The 25,555-nt window shown below is 39.7% G+C and overlaps 1 protein-coding gene across 2 annotated transcripts in view; it reads right to left on the bottom strand.

Moving 5' to 3' along the window:
* The window catches only part of NSUN6 (NOP2/Sun RNA methyltransferase 6), a 77,931-nt gene that overhangs the window by 41,535 nt on the left and 10,841 nt on the right, over window positions 1-25,555 (bottom strand). For both annotated transcript variants that reach the window (XM_065919582.1, XM_065919581.1), the window contains exons 4-5: window positions 12,654-12,763; window positions 11,623-11,776 (exon numbers count right to left, since the gene is read on the bottom strand). In XM_065919582.1, the coding sequence (XP_065775654.1) occupies window positions 11,623-11,776; window positions 12,654-12,763 (264 nt within the window). The remainder of the gene's footprint in view (window positions 1-11,622; window positions 11,777-12,653; window positions 12,764-25,555) is intronic.

Consider the following 25,555-nt stretch of genomic DNA (forward strand, 5'->3'; position numbering starts at 1 on the left):
GGTCATCGTCAGAATCCGCAGGTTCAGTTCAACAAGACTGGACCGGGCAGCGTGCCAACTGCACTTCCCAGGCTGCCACCTGGCTGTGAATGTGGAGGTTCCCAAGACTCTCTCCTCAGCTTCAAGAGTGCACCAGAATGACTCACAGACCCGGGAGAACAGTGCATTTATGACTGCCACTTTATATGAAGGATACAACCAAACCAAAGGGATGCAGGGCATGTTCTGGGAGGGGGCACGGAGGCACCACCCTCTCAGCGCCTGGAGGTGTTCACCACCCTGGAAACTGTCCAAGCCCTGTCGTTCACTGGGTTTTACGGTGATTTCATTACACTGTTGTTGTGTAGTTGCTCAGCTGGCCCAACTCTTTCAAGCTCCATGTACTGCAGCCTGCCAGGTTCCTCTGTCCATGGGATTTCCCAGGCAAGAAAACTGGAGTGAGTTGCCCTTTCCCTCTCCAGGGGATCTTCCCAACCCAGGGATCGAACCCATGTCTCCTGCGTCGGCAGGCGATTCTTTACCACTGAGTGACTCGGGAAGCCCAGTTTCATTACATACACTAGACCAATTAAATCACTGGTCACGGGCGCTTAGTTCAATCTCCAGTCCCTTTTCCTTCCCCAGAGATACACCGAAGGTGCTGCAAGTGCCAACCTTCTAATCACATGCTTGGCTGCTTTGGCAAACAGCCCCCATTCTGTATGGGGATACAACTGTCTGGAGGGGATACAAAAACACTCTTATCACTCCTGAGATTCCACAAGTTTTAGGAGCAAGCTGTCAGGAACCTGAGACAAAGATCAAATTTTTTATGTACTAGTTTTTCTTTTGGCCACCTCCAGTGGCACATGGGATCTCAGTCCCCAGACCAGGGATCAAACCCAGGCCTCTGCAACGGAAGCATGGAATCCAAACCACTGGGCTGCCAGGTAATTCCCTATGTATTTCTTATTATGCCACAACAGAGTAAGTTTATGCTGCCCTGTAAGAGTGACATAGTTTCAGTAGATATTTATGAATGTCACTGCCGTGGGTCTGATGACAAAGGTTAACTCCTTTTCTTCTTCACCCCGTGCCTTTTACCCTCACTCATCTGTTTAACACTCGGTTTCTCCAAATCTGCACCTTTACTCCGAGTTAAGACTCTTGTGCTTGCTCCAATCAGGATTAAATCAAACCACTTTTAAATTAAATGGTTTCTTCCCCTTAGCAAAAAATACAAAAACCTGAAATGTCACTGCCTTATATTCAAAAGTCAGTTCTTCATTGAGTCAACTGGGCACTTACCTTGATCAACACCTTGTCACGACCCCCAGAGTCTAGACCCGTACTGCATGCTCTGAATGATCACTCTTCTGTAATTCAAATGACTCTGGCCTGTAGGACTCCAGTCCTCTGGAAAATACTGAAACTTAACGTATACTTGCCATCCTAACTCAGGTCCCACCTGTACTTCAGGATCTGGTTCCCCTTTGACTATCTCCTCCTGACCATATCTACCAGCAAAAAAGTACCCATCTGTACAGTATTTAATTGAAAATAACATGACAAAGAATAATTTTAGCCAGTTATTGCTCATGTATGAGTTTACTCTTTCCCTTTAAAACTATTTCTGTACAATGTACCTACATATAATAATGCAAAATATAAGGCCTCATAGAATAAACAATCTGTTGGTAAATTAATCAATCTGAGCCTATGGATGATTCGACCCAGCTGGCATTCAAGAAACCAACAGGCACAAATTCACTAGCTCAATGTTCAAATATACTATTAGTGGAGTCAGTTCTAAAGTTTAAAAAGAATATAAGCAGTATATAAACACAGCATTTCTTTGCTGCAGAAGTATGCTTTTTTTCACATAAGCAGACAAAGAAATCCTAACAGCCTAACAGAAAGCTGAGTTTAAAAATCAACAGTTTCTTGATTTCCTGACAAGATGGTTGAATAGAAGGACCTGAGCTCACCTCCTCTCACAAACACACCAAAATCACAACTGGACACTGAACTACCATCAACAAACAAGAACCAGAACCCACAAATAAAGATGCTCAACTTCCAAAGACAAAGAAGAGGCCACAACAAGATTTCAGAAGAGATGCATTCATAGTTTAATCAAGCCCTGTACCTGCCAGGTGAGTGACCCAGAAATGGGAAAACAATAGTATCACAGAGGTTTTCCCACAGGAGTGAGAGTTCTGAGCCCATGTCAGGCTCCTCAGTCTGGGGGTCTAGCATCAGGGGAATGAGACCCCAGAGCATCTGGCTTTGAAGGCCAGCAGGGCCTGATCACAGGAATTCCACAGGACTAGGGAAAATAAACGCCATTCTCAGAGGACACACACATAGGTCTCATGTGCCCTGGGACCCGGGTGGAAAAAGAGTGACCTCATAGCAGCCTGGGCCAGACCTATCTGCTGGTCTTGGAGGGTCTCCTGGGGAGGCGAGGGACACCTGTAGCTCACTGTGGGGACAAGGACACTGGTGGCAGGGGTGCTGGGGAGTATTCGTTGGCACCAAGGCCCAGTCCCACCCAATATATCCCTTAGGATCTAGTGTTGGGAAGCCTCAGGCCAAACAACCAACAGGGCAAAAATACAGTCCCACTCAGCACAACACTTCAGTCTTCCTGAACACATACCCTTTGAAAAGCCCTGCCCACCAGAGGGACAAGACCCAGTTCCACCCAGCAGTGGGCAGGCACCAGTCCCTCCCACCAGGAAGTCTGCACAAGCCCCTCAGACCAGCCACACCCACCTAAAGGCAGACACCAGAAGAAAGAGGAACTACAATCCTGCAGTCTGTGAAACAGAAAACAGAAAGTTAGATAAAATCAGAGAGCAGACAAATACGTTCCAGACGAAGGAATGAGATAAAACACCAGGGAAGCAACTAACTGAAGAGGAGACAGAAAAAGAATTCATAGAAATGACAGTAAAGATGATCCAAGATCCAAAAAGAGAATGGAGGCACAGAGCAAAAAGATACAAGAAATGTTTAACAAATACCTGGAAATTTAAACAACAAACAGAGTTGGAAATACAATAACTGAAATGAAAAATACACTAGAATGAATCAATAGCAGAATAAATGAGGAAGAAGAACAGATAAATGAGCTGGAAGAATATTGGAAAGCACTGCTGTGGAACAGAATATAGAAAAAAGAATGAAAAGAAATGTGGGCAATCTAGAGACCTCTGGGACAACATTAAAAAGCACCAACATTCACATTACAGGGGTCTCAGAAAGAAAAGAAAGAGCCTGAGAAAATATTTGAAGAGATAAAAACTGAAAATTCCCTAACATGGGAAAGGAAACAGTCACCTAAGTCCAGGAAGCATAGAGTCCCACACTGGATAAATCCGAGGAAGAAACACCAAGATGTGTATTAATCAAACTGACAAAAATTAAAAACAAAGAAAATACTAAAATCAACAAGGGAAAAGCAACAAATAAAAGATAAGGGTTTTTTCCCCCATAAGACTGTCAGATTATTCAGCAGAAACTCTGCAGGCAAGAAGGCTTGTGCACAATACATTTAAAGCAATGAAAGGAAAATTTTACTACAAGAATACTCTACTCAGCAAGGCTCTCATTCAGATTTGACAGAGAAATCAAAAGCTTCACAGACAAGCAAAAGCTGAGAGAATTCAGCACCACCAAACCAGCTTCACAAAAAATGCCAAAGGAACTTCTCCAGAGGGAAAAAACAAGGCCACCCTAGAAACAAGAAAATTCTGAATGGGAAAGCTCACCAGTAAAGGCAAATATACAGTTAAGGTAGGAAATAATCCATACACAAACATGATGTCAAAACCAGCAAGTGTGAGAAGAGTAAAATGCAGGATATTGACAATCCATTGGAAATTAGGAGACCAGCAACTTAAAACAATCTTGTAAATATATAGAAACTGTTGTATCAAAACCTCATGGGAACCACAAACCAAAAATTTTCTATTGCAGATACACACACACAAAAGAAAAAGCAATCAAAACACACACTAAAGACTTAGTCATCAAATCACAACAGAAGAGAACCAAAGAAGAGAAGAAAAAAGATCTCAAAAACAAACCAAAAACAATTAGCAGAATGGCAATAAAAATATATACATATCAATCATTATCTTAAATGTAACTGGATTAAATGTTCCAACCAAAAGACAGAGAAGGTGAATGGATACAAAAACAAGAATCATATACTTGCAGTCTACAAGAGAACCACTTCAGATTTAGGGACTCATATAGACTGAAAGTGAGGGGATGGAAAAAAAAAAAGTATTCCACAAAAATGGAAATCAAAAGAAAGCTGGAGTAGCAACACTAATGTCAGACAAAAGAAGACTTTAAAATAAAAATTATTACAAGTAACAAAGACATTACATAATAATCAAGAGATCAATCCAAGAAGATATACATGCAAATATATATGCATCCAACATAGGAGCACCTCAAAATTTACAGCAAATGCTAACAGCCATAAAAGAAGAAACTGACAATAACACAGCAATACTGGTAGACTTTAAAACAGATTTCATGAACAGATAGATTATCCACACAGAAAATAAGAAAAAATAGGCCTTAACTGACACATTAAACCAGATGGACTTATTTATGTTCATAGCAGATTCTATCTGAAACTAGCAGAACACACATTCTTTTCAAGTGCACACGAAACTTCTCCAAGACAGATCACATCTTGGGCCACATATCAAGCCTGGGAAAATGTAGGAAAATTTAAATCATATCAAGCATTGTTTCCAACCACAATACTATGAGATTAGAAATAAATTACAAGAAAAAAAACTGTAAAAAAAAAAAAAAATACAAACACATGGCAGCTAATCAATATGCTACTAAACCACCAGTGGATCAATGAAGAAATCAAAGAGAAAATCATAAAGATCAGAGCAGAAATATATGAAATGGAAATGAAGAAAACAACAGAAAAGATCAATGAAACTAAAAGATAAACTTATGCTTGAAAAGATAAAATTGAAAAACCTTCAGCCAGATTTATCAAGAAACAGAGGAAGAAAGCTCAAATCAATAAAATTAGAAATGAAAAAGGGGAGGCTGCAATGGACACCACAGAAATACAAAGTATCACAAGAGACTACTACAAACAGCTATATGCCAATAAAATGGACAACCTAGAAGAAATGAACAAATTCTTAGAAATGAATACTCTCCCAAAACTGAACCAGGAAGAAATAGAAAATATGAACAGACCAGTCACAAGTAACGAAAATGAACCTGTGATTAAAGCACTCCCAGCGGGACGTACCTACTGGCACCATGGATAAGAATCCGCCCACCAATGCAGAGGACATTGGTTCAATCCCTGATCTGGGAAGATTCCACATGCCACAGAGCAACTAAGCCCATCTGCCACAAATACTGAGTCCGTGCTCTAGAGCCTGCAAGCCACAGCCACTAAAGCCTGCATGCTCTAGGACCCCAAGCCAGAGCTAAAGAGCCCCTGTGCCACAGCTACTGAAGCCCACACACGCTAGGGCCAGCAAGCCAAAACTACAGAAGCCAGAGTGCCTAGAGCCTGTGTTCCATGACAAGAGAAGCCGCTGCAATAAGAAACCCGAGCACCACAACTAGAGAGTAGCCCCGCTCTTTGCAACAAGAGAAAACCCACACACAGCAGTGAAGACCCAGCACAGGCAAAAATTAAAAAAAGAAAAACTTCCAAAAAACAAAGTCCAGGACTAAAAGGTTACATAGGTGAATTTTACCAAACGTTTAGAAAAGAGTTAACACCTATCCTTATGAAATTATTTCAGAAAATTACAGAGGAAGGCACCCTCCCAAACTTCTTGTCTGAGGCCACTGTCACCCTGATTGTAGATGCAGAAAAAGCTTTTGACAAAATTCAACACCCACTTATGATGAAAACTCTTCAAAAAGTAGCATAGAGGGAACATACTTCAACATAACAAAGGCCACACATGACAAACCTACAGCTAACATCATTCTCAATGATGAAAAGCTGAAAGCATTTCATCTAAGATTAGGAACAAGACAAGGATGCCCACACTCATCACTTTTATTCAACACAGTTTTCAAAGTCCTAGCCATGGCAATCAGAGAACAAAAAGAAATAAAAGGAATCCAGATTGGAAAAGAAAACTATTACTGCAGATGACATAATACTATACAGAGAAAATCCTAAAGATGCTACCAGAAAACTATTAGAGCTTATCAATGAATTCAGTAAGGTTCAGTTCAGTTCAGTCGCTCAGTCGTGTCCAACTCTTTGCAACCCCATGAATTGCAGCATGCCAGGCCTCCCTGTCCATCACCAACTCCCAGAGTCTACCCAAATCTATGTCCATCGAGTCAGTGATGCCATCGAGCCATCTCATCCTCTGTCGCCCCCTTCTCCTCCTACCCCCAATCCTTCCCAGCATTAGGGTCTTTTCCAATGAGTCAACTCTTCACATGAGGTGGCCAAAGTATTGGAGTTTCAGCTTCAGCATCATTCCTTCCAATGTACACCCAGGACTGATCTCCTTTAGGATGGACTGGTTGGATTTCCTTGCAGTTCAAGGGACTCTCAAGAGTCTTCTCCAACACCACAGTTCAAAAGCATCAATTTTTTGGTGCTCAGCTTTCTTCACCGTCCAACTCACATCCATACATGACCACTGGAAAAACCAGAGCCTTGACTAGACGGACCTTTGTTGGCAAAGTAATGTCTCTGCTTTTAAATATGCTATCCAGGTTGGACATAACTTTCCTTCCAAGGAGTAAGCGTCTTTTAATTTCATGGCTGCAATCACCATCTGCAGTGATTTTGGAGCCCAAAAAAATAAAGTCTGACACTGTTTCCACTGTTTCCCATCTATTTCCCATGAAGTGATGGGACCAGATGCCATGATCTTAGTTTTCTGAATGTTGAGCTTTAAGCCAACTTCTTCACTCTCCTCCTTCACAGTCGTCAAGAGGCTTTTTAGTTCCTCCTCACTTTCTGCCATAAGGGTACAGGGTACCAAATAAATATACAGGGTACCAAATAAATATACAGAAATCTCTTACATTCCTATACACTAACAACAAAAGATCATAAAGAGAAGGAAATGATCCCATTTACCACTGCATCAAAAAGAATAAAATACCTAGGAATAAACTTACCTAAGAAGGCAAAAGACCTGTACTCTGAAACCTATGAGACACTGATGAAAGAAATCAAAGATGACACAAACAGATGGAAAGATATACCATGTTCTTGGGTTGGAAATATTTTCAACATATTTTCAAAGTAACTATACTACCAAAGGCAATCTACAGACTCAATGCAATTCCTGTCAAATTACCAATGGCAGTTTTCAAAGAACTAGAACAATAATTTTTTTTAATTTGTATGTAGGGACTTCCCTGATGGTCCAGTGGCTAAGACTCTATGCTCCCAGTGCAGGGGGCCCAGGTTCAATCCCTTGTCAGGGAACTAGAACCCAAATGCCACAACTAAGACCTAGTGAACCAAATGAATATGTAAGTAAATAAATAAATATATTTTTAAAATCTGTGCAGAAAAACACAAAAAAACCCTGAATAGCCAAAGCAATCTTGAGAAAGAAAAACAAAACCAGAGGAATCAGACACCCTGGCTTCAAGCTATACTACAAAGCTACAGTCATCAAAACAGTCTAGTACTGGCACAAAGACTTAAAGGCATAAAGCCCAGAAATAAATCCAAACACCCATGGTCAATTAATCTATGACAAAGGAGGCAAGACTATATATAATGGAGAAAAGACAGTCTTTTCAATAAGTGGTTCTGAGAAAACTGGACAACAACATGTAAAAGAATGAAATGAGAATATATTTAACACCATATACAAATATAAACTCAAAACAGATTAAAGACCTAAATGTAAGGCTGGATACAACAAAACTCTATAGAGAAAATAATAGGCAGAACACTCTTTTGCATAAATCACAGCAATAGTTTTTTGAATCCACCACCTAGAGTAATGAAAATAAAACAAAAATAAACAAATGGGACCTAAATAAACTCAAAAGATTTTACACAGCAAAGGGAACCATAAACAAAACAAAAAGGCAACCAACAAAATGGTAGAAAAAGATGCAACTAATCTCCAAAGTATACAACTCATGCAGTTCTCTATCAAAAAAGCAAAAAACCCAATCAAAAAATGGGAAGATCTAAACAGACATTTCTCCAAAGACATATGGATGGCCAAACAGCTCATGAAAAAATGTTCAATATCACTAATTACTTGAGAGCTGCAAATCAAAACTACAATGAGTTATCGCCTCACACAGGTCAGAATGGCCATTATCAAAAAGTCTACAAACAATAAATGTCGTAGAGGGTGCAGAAAAAAGGAACCCTTCTACCTACACTGTAGGTCAGAATGTAAATTGGTGCACTTTTGGAGAACAGTATGAAAGTTCCTTAAAAAACTAAAATGTCCATCAACAGAAGAATCAATAAAGAAAATGTGTTACATATATACAATGGAATATTACTCAGCCATTAACAAGAATGAAATAATGCCATTTGCAGCAACATGGATGGACCTAGAGAGTGTCACACTGAGTGAAGTTGTCGGACAGAGAAGAAGAATTATGATATGCACGTCTTTTATGTAGAATCTAAAAAAAAAAAAATGATACAAATGAACTTACAAAGCAGAAGGACACACAGAAAATGAACTTATGGTTGCTGGGGGGGGAAGGAATAGTTAGGGAGATTGGTACGGTCATGTACACATTTTAAATGGATAACCACAAGGACCTACTGAGTATCACATGGAACTCTGCTCAGTGTTAAGTGGCAGCCTGGATGGGAGGCGGGTCTGGGGGAGAACGTATACATGTATATGTATGGCTGAGTCCCTCTGTTGTTCACCTGAAACCATCACAACATTGTTAATCAGCTACACCCCAATACAAAATAAATATTCTTAAAAAGACTAACTAAAAATAGAGTCACCATGTGATCCAGCAATCCCACTCTTGGGCATAATATCTGAAGAAAATCATATTTTGAAAAGATACATGCACCCCCAGTGTTTACTGCAGCACTGTTCACAGCAGTCAAGACATGGAAGCACCTAAATGTCCATCGACAAAGAAATGGAAAAAGAAGATGAGGGGTGGGTAGGTGAGTGGGGGGGTAGGTGTGTGTGGGTGGGTGGGTGTGTGTGGGTGTGTGGGTATGTGTGGGTGGGTGGGTAGGTGGGTGTGTATGGGTGGGTGGGGGTGGGTGTGTGTAATGGAATATTACTCAGTCATAAAAAGGAATGAAATAAAGCCACTTGCAAGAACATGGATGAACCTACAGATTATCATACTAAGTAAGTCAGACAAAAGACAAATATCATATGGCATCACTTATATGCAGAATCAAAAAAAATGATACAAATGAACATATTTACAAAACAGAAACAGACTCACAGACTTAGAGAACAAATATGGTTACCAGGGGGAAGGACAACAGGGAGGGACAGATTGGAGGCTGGAATTAACAAATACACACTACTATATATAAAACAGATAATCAACAAGGACCTACTATAGAGCACAAGGAACTCTACTAAATACTTTGTTATAATCTACATGGGAAAAGAATCAAAAGAATAGATATATGAACTAAATCATATTTCTGTACATTTATAACTAATGCAACATTGTAAATATAATTATACTTAAAAAAAATTAATTTTTTTTTCTAAAAATCAAAAGTTTCTTGAAAGATGGCAGCATTCTACTCCTACCAACAAAGAAAACAGTACTCAGAAGTCTGTGGACCTAATTACTGGAACCACCACATCAAATAAGAAGATGAAATGTGTGCCACTATTAATAAACTAAAGGAAGCAGTCAAACTATCAACTCCCTATTACAGACCCAAAGATTAACACATAGATGTATACATAATCTTCATATTCAAAAGCACATCCAAGAAGAAGAATTTATTTGTTCTTGGTCATCTGGAAAGTATTGCTACCTCTAGATGGAGTGAATAGCCTATGTCTTTAGAAGAATTAATATCAACTATAAATTCCAATTGCTGAAATATGAAAAACTGTCCCAGGAATCAGGTAAGTGGCTCTCTTCTAGATGAATAAATTCACAGCTTTCAGCATGTCTCCATTAGCTATCAACTTTGGAGTAACAGAGCTGTCTACAGAATTTCTGAAACAGCCTGAAAATACTAAGCAAAAATAAAGACACAAATGAATCTACCTACAAAACAGAAACAGACTCACAGACCTGTGGTTTCCAAAAGGGAGTTGGGGGAGGAGGTGGATTGGGAGTTGAGGATTAAGAGATGTAAGTTTTATATACAGGATGGATAAACAAGGTCCTTCTGTATAGTACAGGGAACTACATTCAATATCCTGTAATAAACATAATGGAAAAGAACATAAAAAAGAATATGTATGTATATGTATATCTGAGTCACTTTGCTGTACAGTAGAAATGAACACAACACTGTAAATCAATTATATTTCAATTTTAAAAACTGTAAGAAACTGGATTTATACACAGATTTAATTTGCTTAGTGCCTGCTGGTAAAGAATCCACCTGCAATGCAGGAGACCCCAGTTCGATTCCTGAGTCAGGAAGATCCGCTGGCAGGGATAGGCTACCCACTCCAGTATTCTTGGGCTTCCCTGGTGGCACAGCTAGGAAAGAATCCACCTGTAACGCAGGAGACCTGGGTTCGATCCCTGGGTTGGGAAGATCCCCTGGAGAAGGGAAAGGCTACTCACTGCAGTATTCTGGCCTGGAGAATTCATGGACTGTATAGTCCACGGGGTCGCAAAGAGCTGGACATGACTGAGCAACTTTCACTTTCACTTGTAGCAACCAGAGATGATTTTAAACTAACTTGTTTTAATTCAGGTGAGTGGGATTTCCCTGGTGGCCCAGTGGATAAGAAACCACCTGCCAGTGTCGGGGACACAGATTCAATCCCTGATCCAGAAAGATCCCACGTGACGCAGAGCAACTAGGCCCATGCACCACAACTACTGACCTGCGCTCTGCAGCCTGAGAGCCGCAACTGCTAAAGCCCCTGCGCCTAGACCGCTGCTCCTCAATAAGAGAAGCCACCGCAATGAGAAGCCCGTGTACCACAACAAAGACCCAGCGTGGGAATAAATAAACAAATTTTTTAAATTAAAAACATAATAAAAGTTAGGTGTGAGTAAATCCAAACATTAATTTTTAACCACAAGTATTCACGTGACTCCTGGCTTGCTGGTAAATTTTTTAGTTGAAATTTTTTTTCTTTTTAGTATTAAAACTATAAGCTTTTCTCACACAGACTGTTAAAAAAATATCTGGAGAGGCCATCTAACTCATCCTTTATCAAGATAAATAATGTTATCAAAGATGCAAAACTTTTCAACTTAATAGACTCCTTCATCTGAGTATTTATACTTTTAACTAAAAGGATATTTCCCCCCACCCAAAAAATGGCAGTATGTACTAAACAAGTATGTTCCAATTGAACTTATAACAAAAAAAATCAGTCATATAATGCAATTATACTTATTTTTACATTATTTTACATTTTCTTTGAACCACAAAAAGGATGCTTATTTTCCCCAAAACAACAGTTGCTGACATACTTCAGTTCAGGCAGCCCACTGAAGATCTCTTTGCGGCTTAGCTCAGAAATTCCATTTCCAAGAAATATTTTTGTCCCATCAAATTCTTTGGCTCCTTTCTTACATTTGCCTTTAATATCAGAGTATACGGAAACATCATCTCCACCTTTCATAACTAGAGAAAAGAAGAAAGTCATATTACACTGACACTGGCAGAACCATGAAAATTCTTCAAGCTTTAAGACTGGGGAGGCCTACGGGCATCAGTGGTGGACATGAAGCAGTCTAACCTGGCTCATGGTCTCACTGTAACTTCTGATAGAAAATACAACTGTTTACTTAAAAATGTTTGACAACAATAAATTTATTTTTTTTTTCTTAGGAAAACAAAGATGCAGAATAGTCTTCGAAACATCCAACCTCAGGGACTTCCCTGGCTATCCAGTGGTTAAGACCCCTAATACATGGGACACCTGTTCAACCCCCAATCTGGGAACTAATATCCCACATGCCTTGCGAGGGCCCAAAAAAAAAAAAAATCAGCAAACATCCAACCTCAGCTGGAAGCCTTTAGCTGAGCAGAAAAGGAAAGGTATCTTCTATTCCAATTATTTTCCCCAAACCTAACATTCCTTAAAAGAGTAACTTAAGAACACTGAGTTTCATCCCAATATTAAGATTCCAGACTTGGAATGTTCCCCGTGTAATTGACAGGTCAGCAGCCTGAGGTTTCAGCAAAACGGAGTAAAGAACGGAAAACAAAATTTCAGTGACATCGTCCCCTCTTTTCATCATCGTGATCCTCTGACATCATCACACACGTCCTCAAGGGGAATAAAAGAAACGGGCAGAAACCCACATACGGATGCCTGATTCGTTAGTCCTTCTCAGACACACAACTCCATGGGCCATACTAAACGCCCAACTTGGAAAAGATCTTTGTTAAAGCAAATCTGAAATGCAACTGAGTGAGGATTTAATAAATTTCCAATATGATGATACACATAAACGTTAGCGGCTGTTTTATAGAGAAACCTAAACATTATACTCACATTTTGAGGCTGACACGATTCCAGGGACATAGACATGGGCTCCTCGTAACACAGCATTGCCACACTGGGCCCCAACAATGACTTCACAAGGCTGTTGTTTTATATCCTTCCTAGAGAAGAGGAGCGAAAGCGTGAACAGTGATGCACCTCCAACGTCAACCAGCCTTTCCAGGGTTTCAAACTAACCCTAAATAAATAACCTCTTTAGTCTTCATTATTTCAAGTGAATAAATAATAAAAAGTTGGAAGAAAGAAGATAAATACACAAGAAATAGTTTCTTAAGAGTTATAAAGAAGGACTTCCCTGGTGGTCCAGCGGTTGAAAATCCACCTGGCAACATGGCAGACACGGGTTCAGTCCCTGATCCGGGAAGATCCCACGGGCCGTGGGGCAACTGAAGCCCTTGGGCCACAACTACCAAACCCACATGCCCTACAGCACGTGCTCTGCAACAAGAGAAGCCACCACAATGAGAGGAGCTGGAGAGGAGCCCCTGCTGCCGCAACCAGAGAGAGCCCACAGGCAGCAACGCAGACACAGTGCAGCCAACAATAATAAACAAATGAAGCTTGGGGTTTTTTCATTACAAAGACGATGGGCACTTAAGATGATGATCTCGGTGCAAGGTAATACGTGGCATCAAAAACTGCTTCATCAAATACAACTAGCAAATAAAACAAGAAAGAAGCCGACTTACAGAGAACAAACTAGTGGGGAGAGAGAGGTGGGGAGGGGCAAGACAGGAGTAGGGGATTAAGAGGTACAAACTATTATGTTTAAAATAACCTACAAGAGTATATGATACAGGGAATATAGCCAATATTTTTTCTTTACTGAAGTACAGTCAATTTACAATGCTGAATAAGTTTCAAGTATACAGAAAAGTGATTCAGTTATATATATATATATATATACACACACGCATCCATACATATATATGTAGACTCTTTTCCATATTTGTTTCCCTTATAGGTTATTACTATATATTGAATATAGTTCCCTATGCTATACAACAGAACTTTGTTGTTTATCTATTTCAAATATAGAAGTGTCTCTTCAACACATACTCCTAATTTACCCCACCTCCTCACCTGTCCCCTTTGGTAACTACAAATTTATTTTTTATGTCTGAGTCTACTTCTGAAAATAAATTTATCTGTCTTTTTTTTTTTTTTTGGATTCCATGTACAAGTGGTTTCATGTGGTATTCATCTTTCTCTGACTGACTTCACTTAGTATGATCATCTCTAGGTCCATCCATGTTGCTGCAAATGGTATTATTTCATTTTTCTTATGGTATAGCCAACATTTTATAACTATAAATGGAGCATAGCCTTTAAAATTTGTGAATCACTACATTGTATACCTATAACTTATATCACCTATACCTCAATTTAAAATTAAAAAAACACTAAGGCAGGACTAAGGTCACAGGAAATGATACACAGGCTAGAACAGGCACCCCTTGGAGCCCAGCCTGGTGTCTGTTATCACCAGCTCTGATGCCTTCTGTGTTAGAAGGGACATGATCAAGTGTTTATATTCTAATCCAATGAAGTTCTATGTAGATTAAAACCACAACCCCAAAGGAAAAAAATGCTTCATCATTCAATAAGCATTGCTGTTTCATAACAGTATTAGAAGAGAAGAGCAATAAAGTTGCTGTCTTCAAAAACTAAAACAGACAACATGTGAGAAATGCAAAAACATTTCTCAAGTGGTAGATTGGTGCACAGTAAGTTATTAATGTTTTAAACAAGACAAAGATAAGTCTTTTCTTCCTCTGCTATCCAACTTTCTTCAGTCTTCTCCAATTTCTCACCTCCCATCCATTCCTTCAAACACTGAAGCCTGGTATCACGTCTAACACTCAGAGCCACTTTCTCAAAGGTTGGGGGTACCTATGTGATAAGCCCCAAATAAACATCTCAAGCACTGCACGTGAGAGGGTAACAGGCAGGAAGGCCAGGGGTCTCCGAACGGAAGAAACAGGCTGCAAGTGCCAGACATATTTCTCTCTCTTGAGCAGAAGGAAACAAACTAGTAATACTTTTTTCCTTCTCTATACAAATTTAAAAGGAGGTTTCTCTTAAAATGCTATGTTGCCATGACACCTGGTTTCACCTGAAGCTAACTATTCTCAAACCTTGAGTTAACCAATACATTTTTTCTTATGGAAATATTTGTTTTAAGCTGTTAATGTACCCTAGACTCTGTCTTCAAGTTCCTCCAGATGGCTCAAAACCTACTTGACAAACCTGTATGTTATCCTTAGATAATGTTCCCCTAATCCATGTAAACGAAACTGTTTGTATGGTAATCTGCCCTTCTACAAGATTCAAGTCAATCGTTTTATGGCCTGGGATGAATTATATGGTGCCATTCTGAGTTTTAAGACATTCCTTTCTTTTCATTAACAGACTGCTAGTGACTATACAACATCCAGCTGAAGACTAGCAGGGGGGTACTCTTTCTGCCCCCTTCTGATGCCTATGTCAGAAGCTTCCTCTATCTCCTTTATACTTTAATAAAACCTTATTACACAAAAGCTCTGAGTGATCCAGCCTCGTCTCTAGCCCCGGATTGAATTCGTCTCCTCTGGAGGCCAAGAATCCCAGCATCTTATCATTCAGCAACAACCTTTCACACATCTGATGAGGTTCCCTGGTTGGCAACATGTCATATGTGTGGTCCTAACTCCTTGCATTTTTAAGTGCATTTTAAGTTCATTCAAGGAATTAAGGGCATTTTCTTTTCAAGATCTCCAACTGATCAAATTTCAGTAAGCCTCTCAGATTTATCCTCCTCCTTCCAGGTCCTACACGTTCACTGCTCATTCTCCAGCTATTTCTGGACAAGGTTCATTTCTCCAGGTTCTCAAACATGCCATCATCTCTTCTCTAGTTGTATCCCAAACCCTGACAACCTCATGGTTTCAGTGACCACTTACAAAGATAACCTACATATTCTTTATTTTATTGAAGTATAGTTGTTTATAATGTTGTGTTAATCTCTGCTGTACCACAATGTGAATCAGCTATTCTTTTTCATATTCTTTTCCATTACAGTTTATCACTGGATATTGACTATAGCTCCCTGTGCTATAGAGCTGGACCTTGCTGTGAACCCACATATTCTAATGATCAGCCTTTCTAGACTGATTATCTGCAGACAGCTATGTATAGATGTTCTACAGCTACTTCACACTCAACAAGTCCTAAACAATGTTATGATTCCCTGATCCACTCCTCAAATCCTTGGGAACAGCTTCACCCTCCTGCGTTCAAAATGATGTTATCTACCTGAGCAGCCAGAACACAAATCCTGGCATCATCCTGAATTCTCCTCCTATAAATTTTAACTCAACACTCACTGAGTTACCAAACGATGCCACCTCTAATTCTCTGACACGTCTCCCAGGCCCTTCCACCCCCGACATCAGACTTGGCTCATCTGATCACTGGATATTGTTTTATCCAGTGATCTAACTTCTGTGTTTTATCTTTGGTTGCTTTCAGATCCTCCTGATGTGTCTGGTGTTCTTCAGTTTCATTCTGAAGCACCTAGTCAGGTATGTATATTTACTTTTGCCTTCAGATACTGTATTTCTTAAATCCGACTTTCATCAATTCTGGAAAATTCTTCATTGTATTTTTGAATATTGCCTCTCCCACATTATTTCTAATCTCTACATCTGGGATTCATTAGGAACATGTAGTGCCTTTTCATTCTTGTTCTCATTACTCAGCTTCATACTTTCTATTGCTTTACCTCCTTTACCCGCTGTATTCTAGGTGATACGCATAAGCCATCTTCTAGTTCATTAATTCTCTCATCTACTGAGTCTAGAGTTTAACTCACTGAATGACTTTTTAATTTTAATGACATTTTAATGTCCAGAAATTCTTTTTCAATTCTTCTTTTTCCCTCTTACGGTCTTTTATGTTTTAGATTCTCCGTTTTGCTTTTAATCATTTTCAAGGAGACTAATTTTATAAAGAAGAAAAAGCTGAGTGCCGAAGTATTGATGCTTTTGAACTGTGGTGTTGGAGAAGACTCTTAGAGTCCCTTGGACTGCAAGGAGATCCAACCAGTCCATCCTAAAGGAGATCAGTCCTGGGTGTTCATTGGAAGGACTGATGTTGAAGCTGAAACTCCAATACTTTGGCCACCTGATGCGAAGAGCTGACTCATTTGAAAAGACCCTGATGCTGGGAAAGATTGAGGGCAGGAGGAGAAGGGGACGACAGAGAATGAGATGGTTGGATGGCATCACCAACTCAGGGGACATGGGTTTGGGTGGACTCCAGGAGCTGGCGATGGACATGGAGGCCTGGCGTGCTGTGGTTCATGGGGTTGTAAAGTCGGACACAACTGAGCGACTGAACTGAACTGAATTATATAGTGCCTACCAATTAGCTCTCTTTGCTACATGCTGGGCTTCCCAGGTAGCACAGCTGGTAAAGAATCCACCTGCCAATGCAAGAGATGCAAGAGACGTAGGTTCAATCCCTGGAGTAGGAAATGGCAACCCACTCCAATATCCCTGCATGGAAAATTCCATGGACAGAGGAGCATGGTGGGGGCTACAGTCCATGGAGTCGCAGAAAGTCAGACATGACTGAGTACATACTGGCAGGCTACAGTTCTCAGGTAATCTAATCCCTCAGTCTGTTGCATATGCTGGTTCTCACTCATGGTAGTTTGATTCCTAGTGTAGCTTCTAACTGTAAGAAAGAAGCATGGCCTGGGCTGACGGGTGCCACTCTGCAGTGCTTTTGTCAAGCACCTCAAGAACCGGCTTAGGATCCAATTCTTATGTCAATTTCTCAAACCACAGGTGTCAAGACCACATGGGTAGTATGAATTTGAACTCCAAACCCTTACAGGTATGGAACCACAGTTATGCATCTCATAGATTTCCGCACCCGCCCCGCAACCCAGGCTCCATGGCAAGAGAGCTCCAACTCCTAATTACTGCCTTGCACTGACTTTTGGATGGTTCTCACCTCAGCCGGAGAAGGCAATGGCACCCCACTCCAGTACTCTTTCCAGCCTGAAAAATCCCATGGACAGAGGAGCCTGGTAGGCTGCAGTCCATGGGGTCGCTGAGAGTCAGACATGACTGAGCGACTTCACTCACTTTTCACTTTCATGCATTGGAGAAGGAAATGGCAACCCACTCCAGTGTTCTTGCCTGGAGAATCCCATGGACAAGGGAGCCTGGTGGGCTGCCATCTGTGGGTCACACAGAGTTGGACATGACTGAAGCTACTGAGCAGCAGCAGCAGCTCTTAGCACTAACAGCCTGTTGTTAAAACCAAAGTCCCTAAGTTCAGGGGACGAAGCACCTTCTCCCTCAAACTCCTCAACCCTTAATCTTAGCCCACGCACTTACTGCCCAATTTTCAGTTACTCTTCATTCTAACCCCTGAGTATCTCACTAAGGTTCTTAATCACTCTGTTATGCATTTTATGACCTATTTTTTGTTCAGTATTCCTAGGCCTAAGTAGCAGAAACATTCTCAAGTTATCTAGTTCACCATACTGCTGGAGATAAAAGACTAAAATAGCTCCCTAACTCGGCTCCAGGCTTGCAATTCATCTTCTGAAAAAAAGTGTTTTCAGGCTTTTTTGGCTGCAACCCAATGTGAGAAATGCACTTGAACGGCATCCCAGTACACATGTGTGCCTATCCACACTTACATTTATAGCAAATGTTTCACAAAACACCTTACCATGTACACTCCAGGAGATTATATAATAAAATCCCTATTCCTTAAAAAAAAAAAAAAAAAAAAAAAAAAACTACGAACAACCAGTTAAACTGATTTCACAACCTACTAATGAGTCAAGGTCTACATGCAGTTTGGAAAAAAAAACAGCTTTATGCTACTACCAGTATTATATTTCTAAAATCATGACTGTAATAAGAGTTATTTGGCTCCTATATTCTGTGCAAAAAAATAAAACATTTCTTAGTTTTAAAAAACAATCCTTCAAAAAGACCCACGCACCCCAATGTTCATTGTAGCACTATTTACAACAGCCAGGACATGGAAACAACTTAAGTGTCCATCAACAGAGGAATGAATACAGATGTGGCACATATACACAATTATATTATTACTGAGCCATAAAACAGAATGAGACTGGGTCATTTGTAGAGATGTAGATGGACTAGAGACTGTCATACAGAGTGAATTCAGTCAGAAAGAGAAAAATGTTGTATATTAACACATATACATAGAATCTAGAAAAATGGTATAGATGATCTTATTGGCAATACATATATATATATGATATATATAAAAATGCGGCTAATTCACTCTCCTGCACAACAGAAACTATTAATAGCACAGCATTGTAAAGCAACTATACTCCAATAAAAATTAATAAAATTTAAAATGAATCCTTCACATTTCACTCCACCTCTTCTAACTTCAACATCTTCTTTCACCAACCTCTCTGAAAACTGATAGATTCCCAGTCACTTTTGCCACAAACCACCATGGATTTTCATTCCTCTGTACCTTTGCATGTACTTTCTCTCTACCCTGTGTACCCTTGCCTACTTTATCTCATCTACCTCCTTCTTACTCACCTACAAGGCTCAACTGGAATAACATCTCTTTGGAGAAAATCTTTACCCACTTCTTTGCATTCAGCTCTTCCTCTTCTCTGCTTGGATGGTACTTAATTCATATCCCTCCCCAGGAATCTACTGCAGTTTGACTTGTACCAACATTCACCTGCTTTTAGACTAAACTATGTTTCACCCATCTGTATAGTATCTTTGGGTCTCACACACAGCACCGATTCAAAAAATATTTTGTGAACTCTGTAATGTTAATCAGAAAGGTTTTATGAGAATAACCATTTCTTTGAAAGGAGAGAATGGGAGACTATGGGGAAGAGCATTAACATAGTGGGCCAGGGACTTCCCTGGTGGTCCAGCAGTTAAGAATCCACATGAGTTCAATCCCTGTTCAGGGAACCTAGATCCCACATGTTGCAGAGCAACTAAGCCCACATGCCTCAACTAGAGACCCAGCATATCCAAAAATAAAAACAAATGAAAAACCACAGTGAAAAAGAACTACTATCCTTTCTTTGGAAGGCCTGGTGATGAGGCTGATCCTTGGCTAGTATCCTGGAACTCAGAATCAGGGGAGTTCCCACTCTTAACTGATTCAGTTCAGTTCAGTTGCTCAGTCATGTCCAACTCTTTGCGACCCCATGGACTGAAGCACGCCAGGCCTCCCTGTCCATCACCAAGGGTAGCTCAGTGTGCCTACATTATCTGTAACAATTTGTAAACAAATAATATGGTTTATGGGGGACACTGACTTTCCTTCTGGGAGGGTAGAATTTGGGTACCTACCAGGCATGAGGTGCCCACACAACCAGCCCTAAATGAAAACCCTGGATGCCGGTCTCTAAGGAGCTTTCCTGGGTGGTGACATCTCACATATGCATTGTCATCCTTGTTGCCTGAGGAGTTAAGTGCACACTGCATGACTCCACTGGAAAAAGACTCTGCAGTTTACAAATGGTTTTCCCTAGACTTCAATCCAGGTACCTTTTATTCTGTTGATTTTGCTTCAGATTCTTTTACTGTAATAAACCATGGTCACAAGTATGACTACATGTGGAATCCTCTGAGTCCTCCAAGAGAATCACTGAGCTGGGGAGTGGTCTTCGGGACTCTTTCAACACAAGTACTAACTGTATAAAAACGTAAGATCATATATATATGCAAGTATCAAGGTGCAAGTCAGCATTGCTGAAGTTTTAGTGAGGAAATATAAAAGTTGATGTAGGGCCATAAAAAAATACTAAAAGCTTGATTTTTATTAAAATGTTTTTAAACAAAAGAGTGAAGCAATAGCATTAAATAAAGATGATTTTCCAAGAATACAGTAATAAAGACTGGAGAAAAATAGTAAGAAGGTGCTTAGAATAAGAGAAAACTAATTAAAACAGCTAAAAATGAGATGCTGACAAATTAAAGACCCATTAAAGAGAGGGTCGAGATTATGAGAATGACCCACTGAAGAGCATATAAAAAAATACACTTAGCTACTTGGCATGTATTTAACTGCATATATTAGCAATCCTACACTAAAAGGAAGATAATATAATTTTGAGATATCACACACTCATGATATCTCATTTGCATACATATAATCTGATATCTCATTTGCATAATATTGAGATATCACATGATCATGATATCTCATTTGCATGTCAACCAAATGTTTCTTTTCAGCAAGATTGCTGTTTGTATTGAACCAGCAGTCTTTGAGCAATTACTTGAATATTCCATTGTATTCACCCTATTATTTCATACATACAAACAGTAATTGAAAACCAAAGTGCTGACACTAGTGACAAGGCAACTATGAGAGACAGAAATGGAATGGCTGGAAGAGAAGGGCGAACTCAATCTCATTTGTATCTCAAGATATTTCTGCTACTGAATTATACACTCAATTATTAGGGAAAGTTAATTTTCTGACCTGCTAAAAATAGATTTTTATCAAAAAGGAAAGAATACCAACAGACAATATATAGAGATTCTTAAAAATTACAAATTGAATATTGGCCTAAAAAATTCTACTGATTTAAATGCAGTCTTTAAAAAATGATGGTTGGGGTACGGTGTTTAAAATACTCTTGTATGGATGCAGAAAACAAACTTATGGCTAATGGGGGAGAGGGATAAATCAGGAGAGTGGGACTGTCATATACACACTATTAAAGTAAAAGAGATAACTATTAATAATAAAGACCTACTCTGTAGCACAGGGAACTCTACCTCATACTCTGTAATGACCTAAATGAGAAAAGAATCTAAAAAAAGAGTGAATATATGTATAACTGATTCACTTTCCAGTATAGCAGAAACTAACACAACATTGTCAATCAACTATACAACAATAAACATTTTAAAAAGATACTCTCCTATGGGGGGATAAATTAGGAGTTTGGGATTAACATGCACACACTAATACATATAATATAGATAATCAACAAGGACGTATTGTATAGCACAGGGAACTAAACCAAATATTTCATAAAAACCTTTAAGGGAATAGAATCTGAGAAGAAATATACAACTGAAGCACTCTGCTGAACACCTAAAACTAACATCACATCGTAAGTCAACTCTATTTCAATTAAAAAAATGAAAAATACTTTGGATCAAGAGAAGACTGGCATTCAATTTTCTCTTTTAAGTTTTTCAATAAAGTTGACATTGATACCATCAACTTCAGCATTACCCCCTTACTTTGATCTAATTACCATTGGTAAAACCTTCCTAACTTTAAAATATATTTGATCAAGACTTTCCTGGCAGTCCAGTGCTTAGGACTTCGCCTTCCAAAGCAGGAGGTGCAAGTCTGATCCCTGGTTGGGGAGCTAAGATCCCACATGCCTTGGGGCTGAGAAATCAAAACATTAAAAAAAAAAGAAGCAACACTGAAATAAATTCAAAAACTTAAAAAAGTATTAAATATGTACATATATTTGCTCAGTAAATTAAATATCACGTTAAATAAAATGTAGGAAACTGAATTTTATGGTGAGATTTACTTTTTGAATTGTTTACTTTCTTTAAATAGTTTAATGTACATTTTGATATCCTAAATAGCTGTGAAATGTTGAGCTTCTAGTAAAAAGGATTTGTCAACGAGTAAAAGTACACATATATTCCTTTTTCTAAAGCCCACAAAAATGGGGGAAGAAAAATCTGAAAGAAAATTCCATTTGCAAGAAATCTAAGCAGCAGCTAAGATGCAAGTGAAGAGTAATTAGCTGACACAGTGAAATGTGGATCAAATCCAATTCCTCAATAGGGTATGACTGTTGCTGAAAAGGAAAGGCTCTTGGATACCCAAACAAATAATCACTACTCAGAAACAGGTCCAAAGGGTCAGGCAGAAAAAAGGAAGGTCTGGGTATGTCAGGTCAGTCCCATTCCCTATGGATAAAGCTGAAGGAGGAACTGGACTGGCAGAAATGGCGCAAGCAGACAATCCATGCTTTCTCTAACAAACCCAGATAAACTCTCTAGAAGTAGTGAAGGGAAGAGCTGCAAAGTGCAATCAATGCTGTGACTCCTCCCCTGAGTTCACTAAGCATAACCAAAAATTAAAGACTCCAACAAGACAGCTATGAGCTAGACCCCCTCACAGCAAAGCCTTAGTCTTCATCAGCTCAGCTCACCAGAACTAGAGATGAGCCACTAGAAAAGATCTGGTGAAAGTGTTTTCAAAAAACACATCTGATGAGTTATCCAGGTACACATTTGACCCAAAGTGCAGACTAGGTGACTCTATGTAAATGTTTTCATTCTAGTATTCATTCAACCTGGGACAGATGCGTAGGTAGAGATGGCCCTCTCACCCTCAGGTTCGGCATCTGTGGATTCAACTAGCCACAGACAGAAAAAAAAAAAAATTCAATTCCAGAAAGTTGCAGAAGGCAAAACTTGAATTTGCTGTTCATATAGTATTAGGTATTGCAAGTAATCTAGAAATGATTCAAAGTATGCTAAGGATGTGTATGAGTTATATGCAAATACTATACCATTTTATATAAAAGACTTGAGAACTGTGGATATTGGTATTTTGTGAGGGGGTGTCCAATCTCCCATGAACACCAAGGGATGTGTGTAACATTAAACAAAGCTATAATAAACCAAAGACAGAACAAAATGTACAGACCAAAAAAGAGCAAAATCTCAAATAACTTCTCTGTAGTTTCAAAGAAAATGGGTGTGTGTGTTAGTCACTCAGTCACGTCCAATTCTTCGCGACCCTGTGGACTATAGCCTGCCAGGCTCCTTGGTCCACGGGATTCTCCAGGCAAGAATACTGGAGTGGGTTGTCATGCCCTCCTCCAGGGGCTCTTCCCAACCCAGGGATCAAACCCAGGTCTCCTGCATTGCAGGCAGATTCTTTACCGTCTGAGTCACCAGGGAAGCCCTCAAAGAAACTAAAAAGAACATTTAAAAAGAGAGAACAACAACAAAATAATGAAGAGGAAAAAAAGTGAACTAGCTTATCTCAGCAAGTAAAGGATGGTAAATCTCCTTATATCAAAGAGCTAACATAACAGACTTGAGACAGCTATTCTGAAAGAAAGCCTGCTTAGAAGGTGGCCCTTGGCTGGCATTTGAAAACTTGACTGGGAAACAGTTCCCAGCACCGACATAAAACCAGCTCTAGTAACAGTCAACTACTGTTTGTACAAGCAGTGTGGTCATTCTTAACACCTGCTTTCCTTTTGGGAGTCTGGAATTTGGCACATGCCAGGCAGAGCGTGCCTGCCAAGTGAAACCTTGGGTGATGCAGCTCTAGTGGCTGCCCTCGCTGCCCTCACAGACAACAATTTTACTCATATCAAAACGGACTGCTGAAAGAACGAAGCCCATCCTGGTTAACTCCATGGGGAGCAACTTTCTGGAAGCTCATGCCTGGTTTCCTTCTGACTCTACCCCATACACGTTTTCCCTTTGCTGACATGGCTTCTGTACCCCTTTCATGCCATAAATCCTTGCCAATATATCCTTGGCTAGATGCTGAGCTCTGGGGAGTCCTCCCAGCTCATTACTGACCCTGGGCTGTCTAGAAGAGCCCAACACAGGCAGCATCCTCACTGGAAATCCAACATACAGAGTATTAGTGTCCTCCTAACACAGAAGGCAGTGGTATGTAACAGAAAAATATTCAAAGAACTACCAGAAGACTTATCATTGAAAAATTCCACTGTATTTCAATCAAAATTAAGAGAATAACCAAAATCAAGGGATACCCCAGCCAAGTTTCTACAGTCCAATGCCTAAGAGTCTCATAGACCTCCAAGTTAAAGATCAAGATTTTGTTGCAAAAGGGGAAATACTTTTTGGCCTCAGAGTCTTTTCACAGCTACATGTGAGGCCATAAGATCGTGAAAGCAGTGTCTACATGGTTCTAAGGGAAATAACATGTGACCTGAAACAACTACATATACTTAACCAAGTTCTTGCTTACATATAAAGGCAAAAACAAAAAGACTTCCCATGTGGTTCAGTCAGTGGTTAGGAATCCACTTTGCAATGCAGGGGACACAGGTTCAATCCCTGGTCAGGAAACTAAGATTCCACATGATGTGGGGCAACTAAACCCGTGAATCACAAATAATGAACCCATGCACTCTGAAACCCAGGTGCCACAGCTGGAGAGAAGCCCGCATGACACAACTAAGACCCAATGCAGCCATAAATAAATAAATATTTAAAATAAATATAAAGGCAACAAGCAATTCTCAAGTGAGAATGTAAAGAGAGGGTACAAGAAACATCCCTGGGAGAAGAGAAGCAGGTGCTGGAGACCTGCTAAATCAGGGGTCCCCAACCTTCTTAGCACCGGGGACTGGCTTCATGGAAGATAACTCTTCCACGGGCTGGGGGGTGTGGATGGTTTGGGGATGATTCAAATGCATTACTTTTATTGTGCACTTTATTTCGATTATTATTACATCAGTTCCACCTCAGATCAGCAGGCATTAGATCCAGAAGGTTGGGGACCCCTATGCTAAATGACAATATCCAATCAGTCAAGACAAAGAACTCAGAAATAAACTACTGTTATTGCAAAAAGCCAAGCACTGCATTCACCTGAATTGAATACAAATGTTACAAAGCTTTATAATGTTAGGAAAAAAAAAAAAAAAACAGTAAATAAAAATTGGTTGGTGGAAGTTTTAGGGCAGCTCTAAGAATTTCTTCGTTTTTCATAGTGGAAAGTCAAAAGATACCTAATAAAACTGGTGATGAGTTTAAAAGACAAAAAAAAAGGTGACATGCTCCTTTCAGAAATGAAAGGTAGGTATATGAACCCACAATCCTAAA

The sequence above is a fragment of the Muntiacus reevesi genome, chromosome 2, assembly GCF_963930625.1.
Source record: "Muntiacus reevesi chromosome 2, mMunRee1.1, whole genome shotgun sequence".
In the NCBI taxonomy this organism is placed as follows: domain Eukaryota; kingdom Metazoa; phylum Chordata; class Mammalia; order Artiodactyla; family Cervidae; genus Muntiacus; species Muntiacus reevesi.